The following is a 20,274-nucleotide window of genomic DNA, read 5'->3' as shown; positions in this document are numbered from 1 at the left end:
AGGTCTGAGGGGTCAGTCGGGACTGGGAAGCAGGCCAGATGAAGACTAAAGGATCACAGGGATATGTGTGCTATGTTGTGCAGTGGTGTGAGACCCTTGGAACACCACCCAGGATTGCCAAAACCGCTGTGGATTGTTGTCTTTTGCTGGCCACAGTGTGTGGATTCCTTTTGCACACTGGAAATGACTTGCTTTACTGGGCCAAGTGATGCCTCCAAGGCTCTGAGGAATGAGACTGTTCAAACAGGCAGCAGATGCAGTGGAAAATACAATTGTTTCCATTAGTTACTGGTGTTTTCTCTGGGAATTAGAGGAACATAGTCCCACCACGTTTCTAATTTAGTCTGGATATTGTGCAGGATTAAATGTTTTAGCTTTGTTTTTAGTATTTTTAATCATGAAATCTTCACCACATATTTATCAACACCATAGCAGTAACACTTGAATACCCAAGTGTTCAATCCCTTGTTTTTTGGATGCTGATAAACATTTTCTCACAGAAAGCATGCATCTGCCAGGATCAAGTCAGATTTCTATGTTGGGGCTGTTCCACATCAGCGCAACTACTTTTGATTGTTGTTAATTATTTCATACTGACTTAATCATTTTTGAAGTGCAAATGTTATGACATATTTAAACATTGGCAGTATTATATCCCACAAATCTCAGAAATCACTAAAGTATGAAAAGGCTGCTTCTGTCTGTTGAATCCAACCTAGCAGATTAAGAAAAAATGTCTCCTAATTCTGAGCTAAAATGTCAACACTCAAGATCTACAAAGATTAGTTTTTTTTTTTTTTTACATTATAGTCATTTTATTTTTGTATTTGTTGTTTATTCATGACATTCATAAGAAATGTACCGTAATCAACTAAATGCCACTCAACAAGTACTACAGCTTTGTCCTTTCTGGGCTACTGTAAAATGTTGGTGCAGTGTGGTAGAGGGGAAAAGGGCAACATTGGGTTTTGTAGCTTCTTCGATAATGAAAACACAATTTATTTATATTTTTTCAGTTCTCTAATAGTAATAATATAGTTATGTAATATAGATTACTGTAAATGTTATACACTGGAACATTAAAATGAAATAAGAAATAACTTTTTATGGAATTTAGTTTATTTCAGAACAGAATCAACACATCTCCAATTTTCACATTTATAGACCAAATTTCATTGTTTTCAGATGTTCTTATTGTATATTTCATTTTTGTGATGGCTTCAATTAGAACAAGCATTTTCAAATGAGAAACGTACAAATTATTTGAGGCACCAGCATTTGTGTTTCGGTTTATTCATTCATGTCATAAAAGCATCTTGTCACCCTTGTTTTCCACAGAGAGGCACAGCTCTGTTGTTGGAGCACCTGGCTGGTAGTCTGGCGAGCACCATCTCAGTCACCACCCACCTGGACATCGCACCACAACACCACCTTTTCATGAAGGGTCGCAATGGCAGCAACATCAAGCACATCACCCAAAAGACAGGAGCCCAGATCCACTTCCCTGACCCCAACAGCCCCCAGAAAAAGTCCACTGTCTACATTCAGGGCACCATTGAATCGGTGTGCCTCGCACGGCAGTATCTCATGGTGCGTACCTTCTGTGTGTGTTTTGTTAACGGGCATCCAATTAAATTACTTTAAACTGAACATTTTGCATCTGGTTAAGAGATGTCAATGGTAATATATTCCTTACACATACAGATTCCATATACATTGTGGTAACTATAATGGGTGCCACTGTCTCATTTACATTATCATGGTGTGTGTGAATGATGCATGATTTTATTTTTTTTAGATGGAGGGGGTGGCGATGTAAACCATGATTGCCTTGGGGGTTTTGAATAGCCTTGGGAGAGGTTTGCTTGGCTCTTCTCGCTATGCTGAAATTGAACTATGCATGGAAATTATATAAACAAAGAATAATTGGATAAACAAAGAATCTGTTTCTGATTCAAGGCTGGCCGGCTTGATTTATAGCTGCTACATACCTACATCTAAGATGGACACGCATTTGCATTAATTCAGCTTGAGGTCTTGATGTTCTGGCCATATACAGATTTTTTTTTTTTTTTTCTCATTGGAGTTAATGATAAGGGTTTGGCCTGCATTCACAGCTGATGGATTGGAATTCAACCCCAGTCCTTACTTCAGAAAATGCTCTGTTAGCATTAGTGTGTTGGATCAGGGATAGCACCTTATATTTAGATCTCTTTTGGTTGAAAATGCTCAATGTTCATTCTTGTGTTGTTGCCCATGACCGCTGAGGCTACCATAAATTACTTCAGAATATAATCAGAGGTCTGTTTCATAAATGTGTAGAAGTAATGGCTGTTTAATCACTGTTGGCCAAAAGCATCTGCTGAGCTGGTGTGATTAAGAAATCGCTGCTGTAAACAACTTTTGCTTACTGTTTGGAGATCCCTAATGTGGGGTAGTAATTCTGCAAGCACTGCTTGTCTTTGTCTGCGGTCTCTCTGTTGGCCCCAAAGACATAAAGTGAATGCTAGAGTTGTTTCAGAGGCTAAACATGACTTTCTCTTGGTTTGCAATTAGAACACACAAGACGGAGCCTCTTTTCTATCACTTTGTGCCAGAATTAAAAAGACTTAATAAGAGTCGATTTGGGAGGTTTTTCCAGAGAAAGATGAGATGGGCTTAAAGAGAAGACGGGGAGTCTCTCTGAAGCCAGGAGAGTGGACTTAAAGGAACGGGAGAGGAGTCCTGCCCGCAGTTGTGTACTGTGTGATTTTGGCCTCTTCACGCCAGACTGTAGATTACAGCTCCAATCTCATGCCCTGTAGGAGCTCGCCTGGCTCTATATTGTGCTGCTAATTACACCCACTCGTTGTACGAGTTCTGTCCACTTCTCAGCCCAAAATATAGTTTCTGCGGTGCTTGTGGTGGTGATCATGCAAAACAGATTGCTCTTGGTGGAATTTCCCAAACTCTGTGTGGGATGAATCTAGACACAAATCTTGTATTTATTGGTATGGCTGACATTGGTCTATAAGTGATACAGTGTCATTTAAGAACAAAGTAATGTTGCAGTATATAAGCATTATTTTAAAGAGTATTATTCTGCCAGTGATGTAAAAATGAAAGAGTTTGTTGCAGATACATTTTGATCTTGTTTGCTCCACAGGGCTGCTTGCCTCTGGTATTAATGTTTGACATTAAAGAAGACATTGAGGTGGAGCCCCAGTGTATCACAGCACTAATGGAGCAGCTGGATGTCTTCATCAGTATCAAACCAAAGCCAAAGCAACCCAGCAAGGTATGGTACCATGCTTACACCCACAGCACATAAAGCTTTAAAGGGATGTTGTATTTTTCTAGCAACATTTATCGATTTCTGACACATCTGAAAATCTTTCTCCTTCAGTCTTTCATATTTCTCAAGTATACTCTATATACAGTGCTAATATTTATTCCATAGCCATTTTTATTATGATTTAAGCATTTCATCAATGTTGTCTGTGTTATGCTTTTACAAATTAGTTTACAGAGCATGTTTCCAGGTAAACTTAATTATCTAATGGCACAAAACAAGTATCTTACCAAGAATCTAGAGAACAAAAAAACAATCCTATCAACCACACTTTGAATTTAGTCACAGTTGGTTAATCTTTGCACATAAGCTCATTGTATCATGGACATCGTGAAGATTTTAACATGGTGGATGGGTGGAAAGGGGTGACTGCTCTGCAGACCTGTGCACGTCAAAGTAACATCTATTTGAATGCCAGGATGCAGGTTTTTACCAGAACAACATTTTATTTTGACAAGATGAGCTGTGTGACTCACTTTATCTGTCAGAGGTTTTAATCTTATGGCTGACCATTGTATGTCCAGCTACTTGAATCAGTAGGAAGTGGACATTAAAATTGGGCCAGAGAGAGAATTGCTTCCTTTTTAAATAGAAAATATATATGAATAAACATGCTTAGAATTTAAATAAATACTATTCCTGGGAGAAGAGTTGGAAGTGGTGGAGGATTTAAAATATCAGGGTGTTCACCTGGACATCAGACTGAACTGGGAATGCAACGCTGAGACTGTCTACATGAAGGAACAGGGTGGAGTGCACTTTTAGTGGAAGCTTAGATTCTTCAGTGTTTCTTGCAAGATGTTGCATGTCTTCTGTAAATCTGTGCTGGAGAGTGCAATCTGCTTTGCAGTCATCTGTTGAAGCAGCAGCATCACAGCCAGAGACTGAAAAAAAATGATAAAGAAGGCTGGCTCTGTGTTCTGGAGTCTCTGAACATAATAAATATTACACCGAGCTGACATCTGACTGTTGGACACCGTTGGCCTGTCTTGTATTCTTGGTGTGTACCCCATTAACATCTTCTGAATTCGTCAGTGTCTTTTTCTTTTTCTTTTTCTTCTTCTTTTTTCCACTTTTGCTGAGTTAACCCTGTGTGGGAGAGAGTTCACTCCAATTGGCTGTTCATTTTAGCAAATGAGTGTATGAGAAAGGGAAACAACATGACTTGTCGTCATCGTTTCTCCAAAACAAGCAACACTTTGATAGCAACATATGGAGCAAAGAAACTAAAGACCAGCTGATAATCATGACTCGAGAGAGACCAGCTCTGTTTCACATTACAGAAAAACACAAAAATGTAAACAGTCACTTGTGACTACTTTATCTACTCAGCCTTCCATTTTTCCTCCTTCCTGCTCTGACAGACTGTGTCCTCTAGCCCAGACATGGATTGCACTGGCAGATGTACGTAGTCTTTGTGATGTGTACATGTGCTGTTTTGTCTGTTCAGACACTGGCAGCACAAGGAGACCAATCAGGGGGCCTCTCATCGCTGCTGGTTCTTCACTTCAGCTTCAATATTTTTTTTCACTAAAGCCAAACTTCCAGTAAATTTTAAAGATTGGAAGGAATTGTATGCTAACTTTTCTGTCTTAGGAAAACACAGCTGCTACTGTTTAAATGTCATGTCAGTCAGAGAAACAAAGCAGCCGCGGCTGCACCAGTGACTCTTCATCAGATGACACAGCATGGCATCTGAATAAATTCTACATGTCATGTTTCATCACTGTTTGATGGAACTGAGAAGGGAAAAACTGGAACCCAAGACAAACGCTGGAAAAAGTTGTGCCACGAAACATCTGCCAGAGCTGGAATCCGGTCACCTGTCTCCTCTGCATACAGCCTGTCATGCACGTTTCACCTGACCGACTCCAGCGTTCTTGTTATTCCTCATCTATTCCAACTTTGTTCTTGGGCAGTCATTTAGACGTACACTCATTTTCCTTTTCGGTTTATACAACCTGCATTAATGTAATATGTTGCAGTATTTTCAAATTATACAATGACATGTAGTCTCTTGAATACACTTGGCACCTTCTTTTCAAAACATACCTCTAGTGTAAGTCATGGTCTGCCTCTCACCAACTGTTAATATTTCTAATCATATTTCAGCGCTTATTCCTGTCAGTCTCTTTGAGGTGCCCACATCCCACCCTGAGCCAGGGCTCGATGCCTAAACCAGACAGGCCTGTGGGGACGTAAGTGGAGGTGCCAGAGTAAACACTGACCCAGCCCAGATCCACTTAAGAACCCTTCACTCAAACGTTTTAACGAGGTGACAGCAGTCACCCAAAAGGCCTGTCAGAGTCCAAGCCATACCCGGTGTGCTCCCGGCCGTTTGGCAGACCTATAAAAGAGCTGCATGGGTTGGTGCCGGAGAGAGCAATCGTGTTTGGAAACCATTTTTCAAAAGCTCACAAAAAAGGCAGAAAGAATATGATTACTGTTTATTTTCTTTATATATTTGATATTTATGAAGGGCAGGGTTTTCCGGTGATGTGGAAAATGTCGAAAAAATAAAAAAAATGTCCTTGTTATTTTTGACTTTTTGCCTCATGGTGTAATCGTCAAAGCATTTACTATTTCTTAATCAATCTCTTGATATTTTTGTCATTCATATCGGAGATAAAGATATTTTGAATGTTTATTAACTGATGTAGAAACATTGCTCCCATGTCTTCTTGTCTCTCCCACACTGGCTCAATGTTTATCTTTCTAATCTACCCTTAATTCTCTCTTCCTTCCTCCCATTTATGTTCGTCTCCCGCTTAGCCTCCCTTTCACTCCCTATCTCTGGTGCCAACATTCCCTGCCCTATCTGTCCCTCCCTCCTCCCTATGTGTTCCTCTTTTTCCTCTTTCTCATGCCCCCCCTCTCCCCTTTTTTGGCCCGTCTTCTTTGCCGTCTTCCCTCCCTTCCATTTTCCTGATGTCTTTGTCCATCCCACTTGTTTGTTCTCAGTTTCTAAACATTTATTTCTTATTTCTTGTCTTTTGATCTCTTCCAGTCAGTGATTGTGAAGAGCGTAGAGAGGAATGCCGTCAACATGTACGAAGCTCGAAAATTCCTTTTGGGTCTTGAGAGCAACGGAGTGTCTTCTTCTTCTTCACCCTCTGTGGCACTGAATCCCACCACTAACGGCCAATGCCCGTCCCTCATTTGCCCCGTTGGCCTGGATATCCTGACCTCAGCTGGCCTGGGGCTGAGTAATCTGGGTAATGAGAAGAATTAACATCCTCATACATCAGTATCATTCCCATCGGGACCAGTCACATACTCCATTTTTTCACAGATTATCCTCTGCTGATACCACAGATGTCCCCGAAAGCCTGCTGTCACCTTGTTTACTGAATCATTGTTTGTAGTTGATTTTTACAGGCACAAATATTACAAGCAACATTGGCATAAATCACAGGCTGTGAGTCATGTCATGGCATCTGGATGCCCTTTACTGTAGGAGTTGTTTGCAGTTTTGATCTCACCGTGATGATGTTATTTTCAAACCAAGAAGTCCCACATGCACAGATCTTTGATCATCCAACCATCAGAAAATAACCTCAAGACAAATGTAGCTGCACTGCTTCAAATGAATCGTAACCTTATGTACGATGATTACAAATCTGATACTCGTATGAGCTTGTCTGCAGCACAGACCGCAACATCGAGGGACAGAGTTCAGCTTGGAGCAGGAGGTGTTTGTCTATAAGGTTGACTTTTGATTGGAGCATGAGTTAAAGTATTGCAATACAAATAGTTTTGCTTCATTTATCTGCGTTATGCTGATATGTGATAACATATTTGGGATTCAGACCAAAAAAAGGAAAGAAGGACATGAATTATGTTTCAAAGGCAGATCGAACAGGAAGTTGCTCGTGGCTATAAGCACATGCCAATAGGAGATTAATCAGAGTTTATCTCTAAAATAAGATATTATTAAATCATTTAATCGAGTGCCAACCATTGGAAATCTACTGTAACATATTACAGTAGATTTTGTTTGAAGCATGCTTATTTTTGCAGCCATGGTGTACTGAGTAAAAAAGGCATGCAGTGTGGGTGACCACTGGCTCAGTCTGTATTTGTGTTAATTTGCTTTAAAAAAAAAAAGATCCTTCACAGAAACATTTATATTGTTGTCTTTTGATGTTCAGGTATGTATATATGCAGTCGGTGTAAAACTTTTTTTTTTATGAGCAAATTGGTCAGAAAAAAACACCAGTACTGATTTAAAAAAAAATTATAATAATAATAAAAACTTTTCTTTTTTTTTTTTTAAATTTAAAAAAACAAGGGGTGAAGCTGTGGATGGCCACATCCTGGCCTTTAGTAATTGCTACATGCCTCTATTCCTCAGATTACAGACCAGTCTGCCAGAGGAATCCCTGGCCTTATTCCTGGAGCCAAAGTAGCCCCTTGTTAAAGCCACAGACCTGCTTCTTTCTGTTTTCATACACTGTGTTTGGGTTAAAACACCAAGCACCATATTGTTGGCGCTTTCAATAATAGGGTTTTATTGGGTATGAGGATATGCTAGATATATACTTTTGTATCCGTGACCTTGTAGAAATGTAAGAAATTCTTTCTCTCATTCATTGTCTGGTCGATGGCAGTTTGATGGAATTCCAGTTAAATTGCTGGAAGACTAAGATTGTTTTCTGTGGGCTGTAGCGTAACATGTGATTAGATTGAAAAATGGCTCCGTGCGTTGACAGGACCACCGTTGATCTGTTTCTTCCATTCTTTTCCCCCGTGTCTTTCTCTTCCCCGCAGGTTTCCTGGGTGCGACGGCGCCACACTCTCTCCCCAACTCTGCTGCCCCAAATGCCGTACTGAACAGCTTAAACTCATCTCTGAGCCCTCTTCAGACGCAGAGCACCCCCGCACCCTCCCCCTCCCTCTGGCCAAGTTCACTCACCAGCACCCAGAGTTCGTATACGACATTATTAGGAACGTTTCTTTTAGAACATAGGTTCAGTTTGGAGGAATTCTTTTTCAATCTGCTGTAATACTGTGGAGTGATTACTGCGCACATAATATAAAATGCACGAAACTTATGGATAAATGTGCTCTCTTTGATGTATAGCTACTGATATTTCAGTTATTTCACTGATCGTTTTGAGCAAACAGGGAGATCCGTAGACACACAGGAAGCCTTCCGATGGGCATTTCCTTTATAAATCATTCAAATGTTGTAAATTGATGATCCTCCCATTCATTTGATTCAGGCTTCTCATCTCAGCTGTTGCTGCACCCTGCCACTCAGGCCACCCTGAGCAGCATCCTGCTGTCAAGCGTGCAGGGTTACACACACAGCACACCATCTCCTCCACCTGGCCTCGCCCCCATAGACAAGCCGCCAAACGGGGTCCCTGACTGCGCACTCAATGGACATGTCAAGGTGGACCTTTTTTTCATACTGTATCTTGCGAGTCCACTTTGAATTTATTTATTTTTTGTTAACACGTCATCTGTTTTTCACACATACAGCATCCTGGTTCAGTCTATGGGAGGTTAGCAACAGCAGCACTCGCAGAAACAGTTTTGAGTCCAGCTCCATGTGACTCTGCCCAAGAGGCCAGCGGACACAATCCATCAGAACCGCTATCGAGCAAGTCCAACCCAGATGAAGGTAATTTTCATACAGAAATACAACCGGCCTGGTGTTGGTACCATAGATTGCTCATGCATTCTCAGGTAATTTTCCAAAGAGTAAATGAGGAATGTGATATTATTTGTGAGTTTCTGTACAAGACAGCTGTGAGAATCTGTACCCTAAATGTTGTTTTTCCAGCCTAAGTTTATCTTTGTACAAGTTTGCTTTAATTTCTTTTTAGGTATCTTTTAGGTTTTAGGTATGTTAATTCTTATAAACTTTCAGGGCCATCGTAATACAAACAGAATTTCATGCTTGTGAGTCCAGTACTTTTATCAATGAAGGACATACAAACCACCCACATGTTTTTGCTCACGCTCAAATATTCGCCTTCCTTCCAAATATCAGGTCTGTCCAGTTTCTCATTTATGTTTAAAACAGTCCTATGATTTATGTTATTACAACCTTGGATGGCCAAAAATTTTAAGTTGTTAACTTTTTTCGACTTCAGCCTTGCAGAATGAATATAAATATCCAATTCAAGATTTTCCTCTCGAGATTTATGTTACTCTGAAAACCACACTGAGGAAAATGTGTAGAGTAGACTTTTCTCTGTTTCTCTATACTGTCCCCCTAACCTCATGCTCCCTCTGACTACATTTATTGGAACGGAGACAGATTAACTGCTGGTCTCCTCGCGGTTCAGAAAGGCCCTCATTTCCTCTGTGTCTTACACTCGTGGTTTTCCCCTCAAACCTTCACTCTCACGCATCTCGTTTTTCCCACTGTTTTCTGAGTGGTTTCTCCCCCGATGTGGTGCGTCCTGGTAAGTTTTCATCCCTTTCCCTCACCTCCTCCTGTGTTGTGTTGTGAATGTGTTTGGACTGGCTGTCACAGTCCAGTTCAGCTGTGCATTATGGATTGAAGAAGGTCGGGGAAATTTTTTAATGTAAAATCCCCAAAGAGTTTTAGAACATTGACTGACATTATATTATCTTATTCTATGCGGTTCATGTGCACACATATTCTTGAATATATGCGCACACATACACGCATATCCTGTTACACAGACCAGGTTCCTGTGAGGTTGACGGCAGAGCAGCAGAGCAGCAGAGCCACCATAATCACAGCTGCTGTGCTTTTAATTAATCCAGGATCCAAGTGAGGCCTGTTACACTTTCATGGACACATGCAACGCATAAACGAATACGAATACCTTTATTTGTCCCACAGTGGGGACATTTTTTATGTTACAGCAGCAATAGATTAAAAAAAAAATTAAATTAAAATAACAGTAGAAACACATTAACAATATTATATACATACGTACATATACAGTGTTTGCCACAAGCTACGCTAATCGGTTACACTGAGTGACCCCAGTCACTGCTGAAAGGAGACTGTTTATGGATGTGGTAAAAATAAAGAATTTAGATGAAACCTGAAGTAGTTCTGCTACTGTTGTGTGTTTTCTGCACATAAGACAGTGGATAGTTTAAAAAGAGAAAATGTTTTGTTCCTTCAGGCTCCGATACATTTGTGGAAGTGGGCATGCCGAGAAGCCCCTCTCATTCAGCTAACGGGAGTGAGCTGAAACAGATGCTGGCTTCATGTAAGACCTCATCAGGGAAACGACAGGCTGTGGAGCTCCTGCAAGGCACAAAGAACTCCCATCTACAGTAAGTTTGAATCTAGCGATCGTTCATAGCTTTTCTTGTTCCTGTTTAGCACCTCTTTAGAAAGCTTTCACAGCTCACGTTGGTACAGTTTGGAGTCCATTAATTCCTTTACGCATCGATGAAATGAAGATGATCCCAGAAACAAGCTGCACATGTCTTTGGTTTTTTTGGGTTTTTTTTAAAGTGGGACAAAAGTAGGTGATGTCGACTCTCCCCATATTAAGATGTTAGAATTTGAAGTATTGGTTGTCACATGGACTATGTTCCACTGATACTTGACAGCATTGTTACTAGAATAACTAGATCTTTGGAAATAATATAATCTCATCTCCACTTAAACCTGATGAGTGTGGAACTTAAACAGTAAAAATGTGTGGATAAAAAAAAATGGAGGAAAGGTGATGTTTGAGAGGTTTTTTTTTTAAAGCTCAATTTTTTCATTCATAACACACTTCCTTTGTAATTCCAACAGTTCCGACTGTCTACTCTCGGATGCTGAGTCCAGCTCGTCAGACAGTCCTGTGGCAGATAAGAGGGCACCAGGTAGTGAGCGGGCAGCCGAAAGGGCAGCACAGCAAAACGAGAGGGAGAGAATCAGACTGGGGCCGCAGACTTCATTTGCAAACATGCAGGTAAACTGTCAGGCATCAAACACACACATTTATTTTCTACATTGATTTGTTTTTTTATTGAGATTGAGAGATTTAAATGATTAAAACTGTCGGCTGTATTTTCAGGCATTTGACTATGAACAGAAGAAGCTGTTGGCAACCAAAGGTAAGTTGACATTTGTGTCCCATCTGATCCAACAGTATCACAAACAAAGATTTGTTTGGTATCATCTGTGTATATATTTGCATCACTTGCTGACTGTTTTTTACAGCTATGTTGAAGAAGCCTGTGGTGACTGAGGTGCGGACGCCTACCAACACATGGAGTGGTCTGGGCTTCTCAAAGTCCATGCCAGCTGAGACCATCAAGGAGCTGCGGAGAGCCAATCATGTCTCGTATAAACCCAGCATGAGCACCACGTATGAGGTGAGACATGCAAGACCTCAATGTTTTCATCATCCCAGATAAATTAGTTCACTTTCCTAGGATTTATTGTTGTTATTATGTGCACAATAAAGAAGTTTTTTTTTTTTTTTTTAAATCAGAATTAATGGAAACATTGGGATACTTACAGGAAAACTTCGAGTTTTTTAAACCTGGACCTTATTTCTGGCATAAAATACGTCCTTCGGAAGATATTTAGATCACTAGAGAGCCGCGTATATCCATATAACAGGAGAGAACAGGGCATGGACAATACAGCCTCTACATAAGGCATTATCTGTCTTTATTTCACCAATACTTTAAGACGAATGAATGAATGAACGAACGTGTAACTATTGCACTGTTAGTTCAGTTAGTCAGTTCAGCTCAGTGCTCTGTGACGTTCGGCTAACTTCACACGGAGTTTGCTACTGCTAGTTTTGTGCAACACGGCAGGATATTTATCAGATTTTGACGACGTGGAAGACAACTTTGAGTACGATAAACGTCCTTACCGGAGTGAATGAGCTGTGCTGCAGCGGCGCGCGTCGATGACGTTATCCCACTATACGCATGTGTAGAAAGCCCCCCGATAGCCCCCAATAACAACAACACACGTTCATTCATTCATTCATTCGGCTTAAAGTATCGGTGAAATAAAGACAGATAATGCCCTGTACTGTTTTATGGATATACGCGGATCTTGAGTGATCTAAATATCTTCCGAAGGACGCCGACTTTCACCAAACTGTTATCGGTGAGTAGATGAATGTATTTTATGCCAGAAATAAGGTCCAGGTTTAAAAAAAAACTAACTTCTCCTTTAACGTAATCACTGGTTCTTTGATAAGAGTGTGGTGTTTCCCAACGGGAATCGTCTCGGCGTGACCAGGTCATAGTGAAATACTGAGCAAAGTTAGAAAAATAACTATATTTTTTTAAACCATAGATTCGTAATCGGTGCAGTCAGCTCGGCTTTTCTTTCATTAAGAGCAACTCTCTAAATATGAATATTTTCTTTGTATTTCCTCTCAGGGTTCCCTGCTGTCCTTGTCTCGATCTAGCAGCCGAGAAGGTGTGGGGAGTGGTAGTGATTCTGACAACTGGAGGGAGAGAAACGGCACCGGTAATGGCCTGCCAAACCACACTGAGTTCCCCTCCGCTGTCAGCAGTCCAAAGAGGAAGCAGAACAAATCTGGTCAGTATTTTTGTTGCATCTTTGTAACCAGCACTTTACATTTTTGGCATCGATTGAGGGACATCATTAAGAAGGAAATGTCATATTTTGATTTATTTTCCTGTATAATGAGCTTGAAAATGTAACATACTGTAGTGATGAAATGAAAAGGGGAAATATAAACTTCAGAGAAAAGCTAAGTGAACTTGTTTTAAAGTTTTGGTGTGGGCACTCTTACCTCCACACACAGTTTCAGGGTTTGAATGCTTGCTTGTTTTTCTGGTAAATGTAATTTAAAGGGTGACAGTTCTGCGTATTTGCAATGGAGGTGTTTGTTATACCAATCTAGCTTGTCAAAAGCACAAACTTCTTGAACTTTTTACATTTGATCATATACCTTTGATACAACTGCATTTTTTTTACATGGAAAATGTAATCACTTAAAGCTACATATTATTTATTTTTATGGCTCTACTTGAATTGACAGATGTCAATGACTAACCTTTTGCTTCATCATCATTGGTGTTGTTGTTTTTTTTCTCTCTTTTTCTTTTAAATTTTGAACATGTAGCTGCAGAGCATTACCTCAGCAGCAGCAACTACATGGACTCCATCTCTTCAGTAACTGGCAGCAATGGCTGCAACCTGAACTCATCCCTGAAAGGCTCCGACCTGCCTGAGCTCTTCAGCAAACTGGGTTTGGGGAAATACACGGACGTCTTCCAGCAACAAGAGGTAGTATAGACAGTCGGCCTTCTAGCAGATTTTCTAGTTGTATGATTTTTAGTAATTGGTCTGTCAAACTGAAGGAGGCCCAGGCTTTTTCCAAAACAGCTGAAGGTGATAAATTTTACATTTGATCTTCCAAAACCAGCAGCCGTAAAGATGGTAATTATGTGGGAAAGGCCAACAGTTTGAGATATGTCAGTTTGTTTCAAACTGTGAATCGCTCTGCCACATTGGTGGTCCCATAAGGATAAATGTTATTCCATTGGTGACTTCATACATTTTCTTTAGTGTAATTGTGAGAAAATTCTCTCATTTAGTCAGCATATTGATGCACAAATGATTTACAGCATGTAATGTCTACAGAAATATAAAACGTATGATGATAATACAGGATTGCAAGACTCTCTGTTTGGGGACTGTGAGTGAAACAACTTTATAGCTGATCTCAGCTTAGGTGAACCAAAAATAATCATACCGTCCATATACATCATACAATAAGGCCTGGAAACGCAATGGAAAAAAGAACAAGAATAGTAAACAATGAATAGAATAGTGAAAACAAATATAAAGGACAACAACTAAGGATAAAAATAGATTAAATAAAAACAAAGACCGCGACTTATCAGTTAGTATAGAAAAAGTGGTCTGCTAGAAGAAAAAAATGTTACTCTTCTGCTGTTTTGTGAAGTACGCCACTTCTCAAAGTTTTGAATTCCCTCAATGCAGTTGGTCACAGTCCAGATTTTTTTTTTTTTTTTATTTCCATATTACATGTATAATAATGGATATTAAGGCCACACAGAGGAGAATAGGTTTACTACATTTCTCTGCCTGTGTATGACAAACACACAGCATGTGTCAAAGGATGTGTTGGAGGTTGTTATGCTCTTACATTCCATTTGTTCACATGAACATGCTTTATGCACAGTATTTTCCATCAGGTCAAGGAAAATAACAATAATGCTGGATTTAGTTGTAGGTGGCACTACTAAGGAAACCATTTGTTATTGTCATGACATTTGTGGCTGATCTTTAAGAAGAAATGTTAGAAAGGTATTAAATGGGTTTGTTACTGTTTCCAGATTGACCTCCAAACATTCCTGACTCTAACAGACCAGGACCTGAAGGAATTGGGAATCACCACCTTTGGTGCCCGGAGGAAAATGCTCCTGGCTATTTCTGGTACACATGAAAAAGTGCATGCACATCTTACATGTGTTACATTGTCTCTGTATGCTGTTGGTTGTCCAGTAAAGCTAAAATGTTGAAAAAATGCACCAAAAAATCAGAGATAGCCACATACAGCCACCAAAGTCTCAAGTTGTCCCTGCACTTTGCAGATAGTCACTGATACCAGATGGAGTCTGATTCTGCCAGCTCAGCCCTGCAAAAGGCTAGTGTGTTTCATTCTGTCTCCTATTTTGCTGCAACAAATCTGAGTAGAGCCCAGCTGTGCAAAAGGCAAGTAGTGCAATCCAGCTGACAGAGATCAACTGCACAACCAACCACTGGAGATGAGAGCCCAATTATAGATAGACAATTACATAAGAAAAAAAGTTTTTAGATAATTTATTGTAACTAATTTCTCTTGAAAAGATGTCTGAAAACATGTTGCAGTAATTTCCACCAGCAGCAGTAAATGGGTTTTGGGCAAATTCTTCTCGGATGAGTGCTGATGTTTGACCAGCTGCTGCAGCTGCCCTCCTGATGTTAATTTGGACTGTTGTCGCGCTTGCTCCAGTGTTAATGTGATGAACGTCACACTTCATTACTGACATCATATTTTGGACATGGTAATAGCTGAAGTTGTTGCATGAGCTTCCTGTCATGGGCAGTGTGTACAAGCTGAGTTCAGAAACCTCAGACCAGCGCCAGGGGTGACAGTGAGCTTAGCGATGTGAAATGTTGAGGCCAACTCTGATTATTAAGGATGTAGAATTATCCAAAGCCAAAATGGGTTTTGCTGCCTGACACTTCAGCCAAGTATGGGTCAGCTTTCCTCTCTGCTGACCGAGTCGAGGCCTTCAAAGCAGAGATATGCACGCTTCTGTCTGTCTCAGTCTTTTTGCATTTTTGCCTCTCATGCACACACAGAATAGCAGTAAGGGTAACCCAGGTTTCAACTTGCTGTCAGTCTGCCAGTAAAAAGCACTGCTGCAGCGAGTTGCCGGTGTCCAGGAATCAAAGTGAAGGTTTATGCTGGCAGCAACAGAGCACTGGTTTCATAAGAATAACTTGGAGATGCCAGGGTGTCCCTCAGACATTTTTATGAAAGTAATTGTCCGAAGTACTGTATAAAACCAGATGAACACAGATGGCTTGTGTTTATCTGAGCAATTCTGTGGTGATTTGAATCAAATTTTCTTGTCATTGTTGATCAATTGTGGCTGACGAAACATGTCAACATACTGTTGGTTGTAATTATTTCTTGAGTTTGATTTGATGAAATTCCCACAGCAACACATGGAGTGGTCATACCACATCAAAAAGCACATTTGTATCACCTTTGAGTCTGCTGATGTTTTATTGTACTTTATTTTTTCCTCAGAACTAAACAAGAACCGAAGGAAGCTATTTGAGCCACCCATCAGGTCCTCCTTCCTGGAAGGGGGAGCAAGCGGCCGCCTCTCTCGCCAGTTTCATGCCGACATGGCCAGCGTCAGCGGGCGGTGGTAGAAACTCCTGGACCTCTAGGTCATCTTAAAACCGTCCATGGAGACCAGCCTCCAACGTCTTTCAGTGGTGCCCATGTTTCAGCAGTTGTTTATCCTAATTGAGCTTCAGCTGAATTAAGAATGTTCACAGTGTTGCATTGCCATGCAATATGTATTAATGTATATGTTTAAAAAAAAGCCATAGTTTTACCTGATGTGCCAACTAAAAAAAAAAAAAAGGGGGTTTCTCAGATACATGAAGTTCAGTGTTCACTCCATATAGAACCACTGAGTCTATCTGGAGTATTTATATTTGAAGGGTGGTGTTGTGGTTCTTAGGAAGGGTACTGTCCAGTATTTTTTTTTTTTTGTCCACTTTTTTTTGTTTAAGGGAACAGGCAGAATGATCAGTACATTCATTTTATAGATTGATACTACCTGCATTTGTATTATGCTATTGGTATCAGTGACATGCACTTTAATAATACTAGCGTTTTGCCTGTGAGAGCCGTACTCCTTAGACTGAAGTTAGAATAACTATGCATTTTTTATTGACTAAAAGCACAGATGCATTTTGTACCAAACCAAAAGTAAGCACTTAGCCAGTGAGATTAGAGCGCCACCAAATGAAGTGCAAAACAGGTCAGCACACATAAGTGATGACTTGGTCAACTTTAACCCTTATACCAAAGGAAAGTATCATAGTGGCCTTTGACCTTTGGCTGCCTTCAGCGTTTCGATTGGTGGACATTCCTCCGAGGTCAGTGTTTGTGTCCATCAGTGTATATCTAAACAAAAAAAAAAAAAAAAAGTAATATTTTGTACTCCTTATGCATTATGATTTTATTTTTTAGTTTTTATTACTATTTTAGGCGAATAAGTGGAATGTTTATTGATAATCAGTTTACATATGTATTTTTTTTTTATATATGTTCATGAATGAGTTTCTTTGATTTTTGTAATTAGTTTACTAGTACCTTTGACTTTTTTCTGACCCTGAATCTGTGGAGCCATGATATGGCTGTGCCATATGACAGCAGCAGAGACATGAGGCAGTTAGGCTAAGCCTTGTAGGCCTCTCTCTGATTGTGTCAGCAGGCCACTTTATGTGGTTTTCCTTCTCTTTATAGTGCATGCTGTTTCGTCTCATCTGTTAGTTGTCAGTAATTGCCACCCTGTGGCCACCTCCAAGCGCCTTAAATCTCCCAATATGCTTTTGCGTGTATCGGGAACGCAAGATGCTAAGTCAAGAGTTGCGTGCCGTCTTTTTTTCCCCCAACAGCTTGCTGTTCCATTTAGAGCAAGCAAGGACCTCATACTAGAACAAAGTCATGCCTTTGTAGCTTAAAGTGCCAATGTACATAACTCGGTTTTCAGCAGGGAGATATTTCGTTAAGAACACTAATATTTTGGCCTGACCTTACGCTCCAGATAGGAGGTGTGTCGCACGAAAACCAATATATTCGCAGCCAAGCTGGTCTCATAAGGGAATTTTTGCGAGACACAAATAAGGAACCAAAGTCAGTAAGAGGACTGAATTTAGTATGAAAACAAATACAGATCTGGGATTTTCTATCAGCCATGCAATCAAATATCCCAAAAAGCTAGTTAAGTAATCTTTCATAAAGTTGCAGGATTATGCATGCAGCAGTGTTTATCGTCGGAGCTTTTGCTTGTTCTGTTTTCCTGTAAAATGTTCAGTCATGTTTGAGAAGGGAAACGTCCTTTCTCTGCAGTTCATTAACTTTGGATAACTCAACATTTATTGTGAGAAATATCTCAGATTTACATTAGAAACTAATCCATCCTCTGTCTTGAGCATTTTCCAGTGCAATCAAGTGCCTCTTTGTAAAGTTGCTGTTTATATTGCAGTACATCAAGTGTTAACGCTAAGACCGAGGATTTTCTTTATTTTGATTTTGATTTAAATGAGAGTACAGTGTATAAAAAGTATGAAGAGACATGACCTTTTTATCTCTGCAAATTTAATTATAACGTAAAGTAACCACAGTCCTTATATAATTTGAAACATTTGTCACTTCTGTCAGCTATGGTGATTCCCTACGAGGTGGTTTGTTGCTTATCATCTTCACTTTTAACAACTCTTTAACCCTCCCTCGCATCTGATTTCAGCCATTTCTAATGTGGTTGTCAAGTTAGTAAAACTATGCTAAATACTATTCTGACACGGTTGCTGATGCAGACCAGGTAAAAAAAAAAAAAAAAATGTTTTGTTTTTTTTCTTTGAAGTCTTAAGACATGGATGAAGAGGGATAAAGCTAATATAGAGAGGGCTTCTTTATTCTGATAGGAAACCCGGGGCCGGTTCGCCCCTGCTCATCATGGTACTACATTGAAACTGTTGAGCACTGATTCTCCCAGTGCTGTGACTCGTGTTCCTGCCTAGCAGACATTTGTTTTCATCCTTCACCTCGTTTAGATGCGTTTGCTCGGAGGGCAGCAGAGGTTTTTGTCTTATCAAGTGAATGTTGTTTAGAAAATTATTGATGCATGTTATTGCAGCTTGATTACGGATCAGTGAAGGGATTCCCCAAGTCACAAAGTTTACTGCCAGCTTGTCCAGTCATTGCTCTTGATGGAGTAGTTTCACAATTATGTCCTTGATGTGTTGTTTTAGTCATATTGTTGTCACAAAGGAAACCTTTGTACTGCAATCAAATGGTACATTTATAGTAAATGTAAACCACTACAGAAATGATGTAACGTTTGTACAACTTCATCTTATACAACCATTTTTGTGTGAAAAAAAAAAAGGTACAATTCTGCACAATGTTCCAGATCCGACCTTTTGTGTGTGTGTGTGTGTGTGTGTGTGTGTGTGTGTGTGTGTGTGTGTGTGTGTGTGTGTGTGTGTGTGTGTGTGTGTGTGTGTGTGTTTTTGTAAACATTGCCACGAGGCCAAAGCTCTGTTCCCTATGGCATCTGTTGATGCTATTGTTATTCTGAATTGTAGTACAGAAATAAACCGGAGACTTTTTGGATGATCCATCAAGCAGGCGGAAAAAAAAAATGTTTGTTCAAACATTCAAATTATATTATGATGGTAATAAATGTATGCAAAATCAAGAGGGGCATTTGTCACTGTAATTCTGTAAACTTTAAACATCCAGAGGCTTTACATGCAACACATTGGCAGCACAAGAAAAATCATCAAAGTTCGTCTTCCTGATCAGATGCTACAGAGTTGTGAAATCGATGGGCGAGGACATTGGTATGCTGTTTTGGTATTACCAAGCAGCTGACTCGGCAAGAAAAAATGTTCACCCAAGCAGGTTGGTGGACACTTCAGTTCTGTGCCATGAGGTAATGATGACATGCATAAAGTCTAATCCACTTCTGTCTAATCCAAGAAAATTAATCTAAAGCAGACTTCTGCAAAGACAGTATGTCTTATAATGCACAACAAATTAATTTAATTTGCTGGCTTCTGGACCACGGAAACACAATGTGGTTGCTTAAATTGTCTTCATTTTTCAACCCCAATGAAGTATTTAGGTCATATGATCTTTCTTCTTTTTTTTTTTTTTTTTTTTTTTTTCCAATAACTAGTGGTTCAGTTTTTCCTTTGCTTGAATGAGTGTGTCTTGGGTGTTAAAAGTGTATCTTTATTTTTTTCTTAAAGCTCTTTGAAATGTGAGATCTTTGGCACTAAGGAACAGTCACCCACATAAATTGCTAGTTTGTTCTTGTGCTGAATTATTTCCACTGCAAAGCAAAAACGCACAGTTTTATTGAAAACCTCTAGGGGGCAGTGTTGTCACTTAAAAAGACACCTTCCATAAACTTTCAGAATATAGTTACTCAGCAACGGATTATTCAATGTTTAGGAATTAAATGGCATTGCAAAAGCCCTGGTGTTTTTTTTTGTGACATTAAGCATAACATGCTTCAACAGATCTACCAGTTTCCTGTTAGTTTGACCTTTTTGTTGTAAAGTATGCTATATTTTTTAATTTAAATATTAGAATTTAGTCATTGAAATAAACATTTTAAAAAAAATTAGATAAAATTTGCACGTGCAAGTTTATCTGTGACTATGTTACTACTCACAATAT

At 39.7% G+C, this 20,274-nt stretch overlaps 1 protein-coding gene across 1 annotated transcript in view; it reads left to right on the top strand.

Annotated features, from left to right (window-relative positions):
• The window catches only part of bicc1a (BicC family RNA binding protein 1a), a 63,114-nt gene extending 43,829 nt beyond the window's left edge, over window positions 1–19,285 (top strand). Inside the window, exons 8-21 of the mRNA XM_075478474.1 lie at window positions 1,339–1,590; window positions 3,146–3,277; window positions 6,339–6,546; window positions 8,102–8,257; window positions 8,557–8,729; window positions 8,819–8,960; window positions 10,450–10,603; window positions 11,076–11,235; window positions 11,341–11,380; window positions 11,487–11,641; window positions 12,674–12,836; window positions 13,387–13,550; window positions 14,627–14,726; window positions 16,093–19,285. Of these exons, the coding sequence (XP_075334589.1) occupies window positions 1,339–1,590; window positions 3,146–3,277; window positions 6,339–6,546; window positions 8,102–8,257; window positions 8,557–8,729; window positions 8,819–8,960; window positions 10,450–10,603; window positions 11,076–11,235; window positions 11,341–11,380; window positions 11,487–11,641; window positions 12,674–12,836; window positions 13,387–13,550; window positions 14,627–14,726; window positions 16,093–16,220 (2,127 nt within the window). The 3' untranslated portion in view covers window positions 16,221–19,285. The remainder of the gene's footprint in view (window positions 1–1,338; window positions 1,591–3,145; window positions 3,278–6,338; window positions 6,547–8,101; window positions 8,258–8,556; window positions 8,730–8,818; window positions 8,961–10,449; window positions 10,604–11,075; window positions 11,236–11,340; window positions 11,381–11,486; window positions 11,642–12,673; window positions 12,837–13,386; window positions 13,551–14,626; window positions 14,727–16,092) is intronic.
• Window positions 19,286–20,274: the final 989 nt, after the last annotated feature.

This window comes from Odontesthes bonariensis, chromosome 2 (genome assembly GCF_027942865.1).
Source record: "Odontesthes bonariensis isolate fOdoBon6 chromosome 2, fOdoBon6.hap1, whole genome shotgun sequence".
NCBI classification, from domain to species: Eukaryota; Metazoa; Chordata; class Actinopteri; order Atheriniformes; family Atherinopsidae; genus Odontesthes; species Odontesthes bonariensis.
This window is presented reverse-complemented; position numbering and strand designations above follow the sequence as displayed.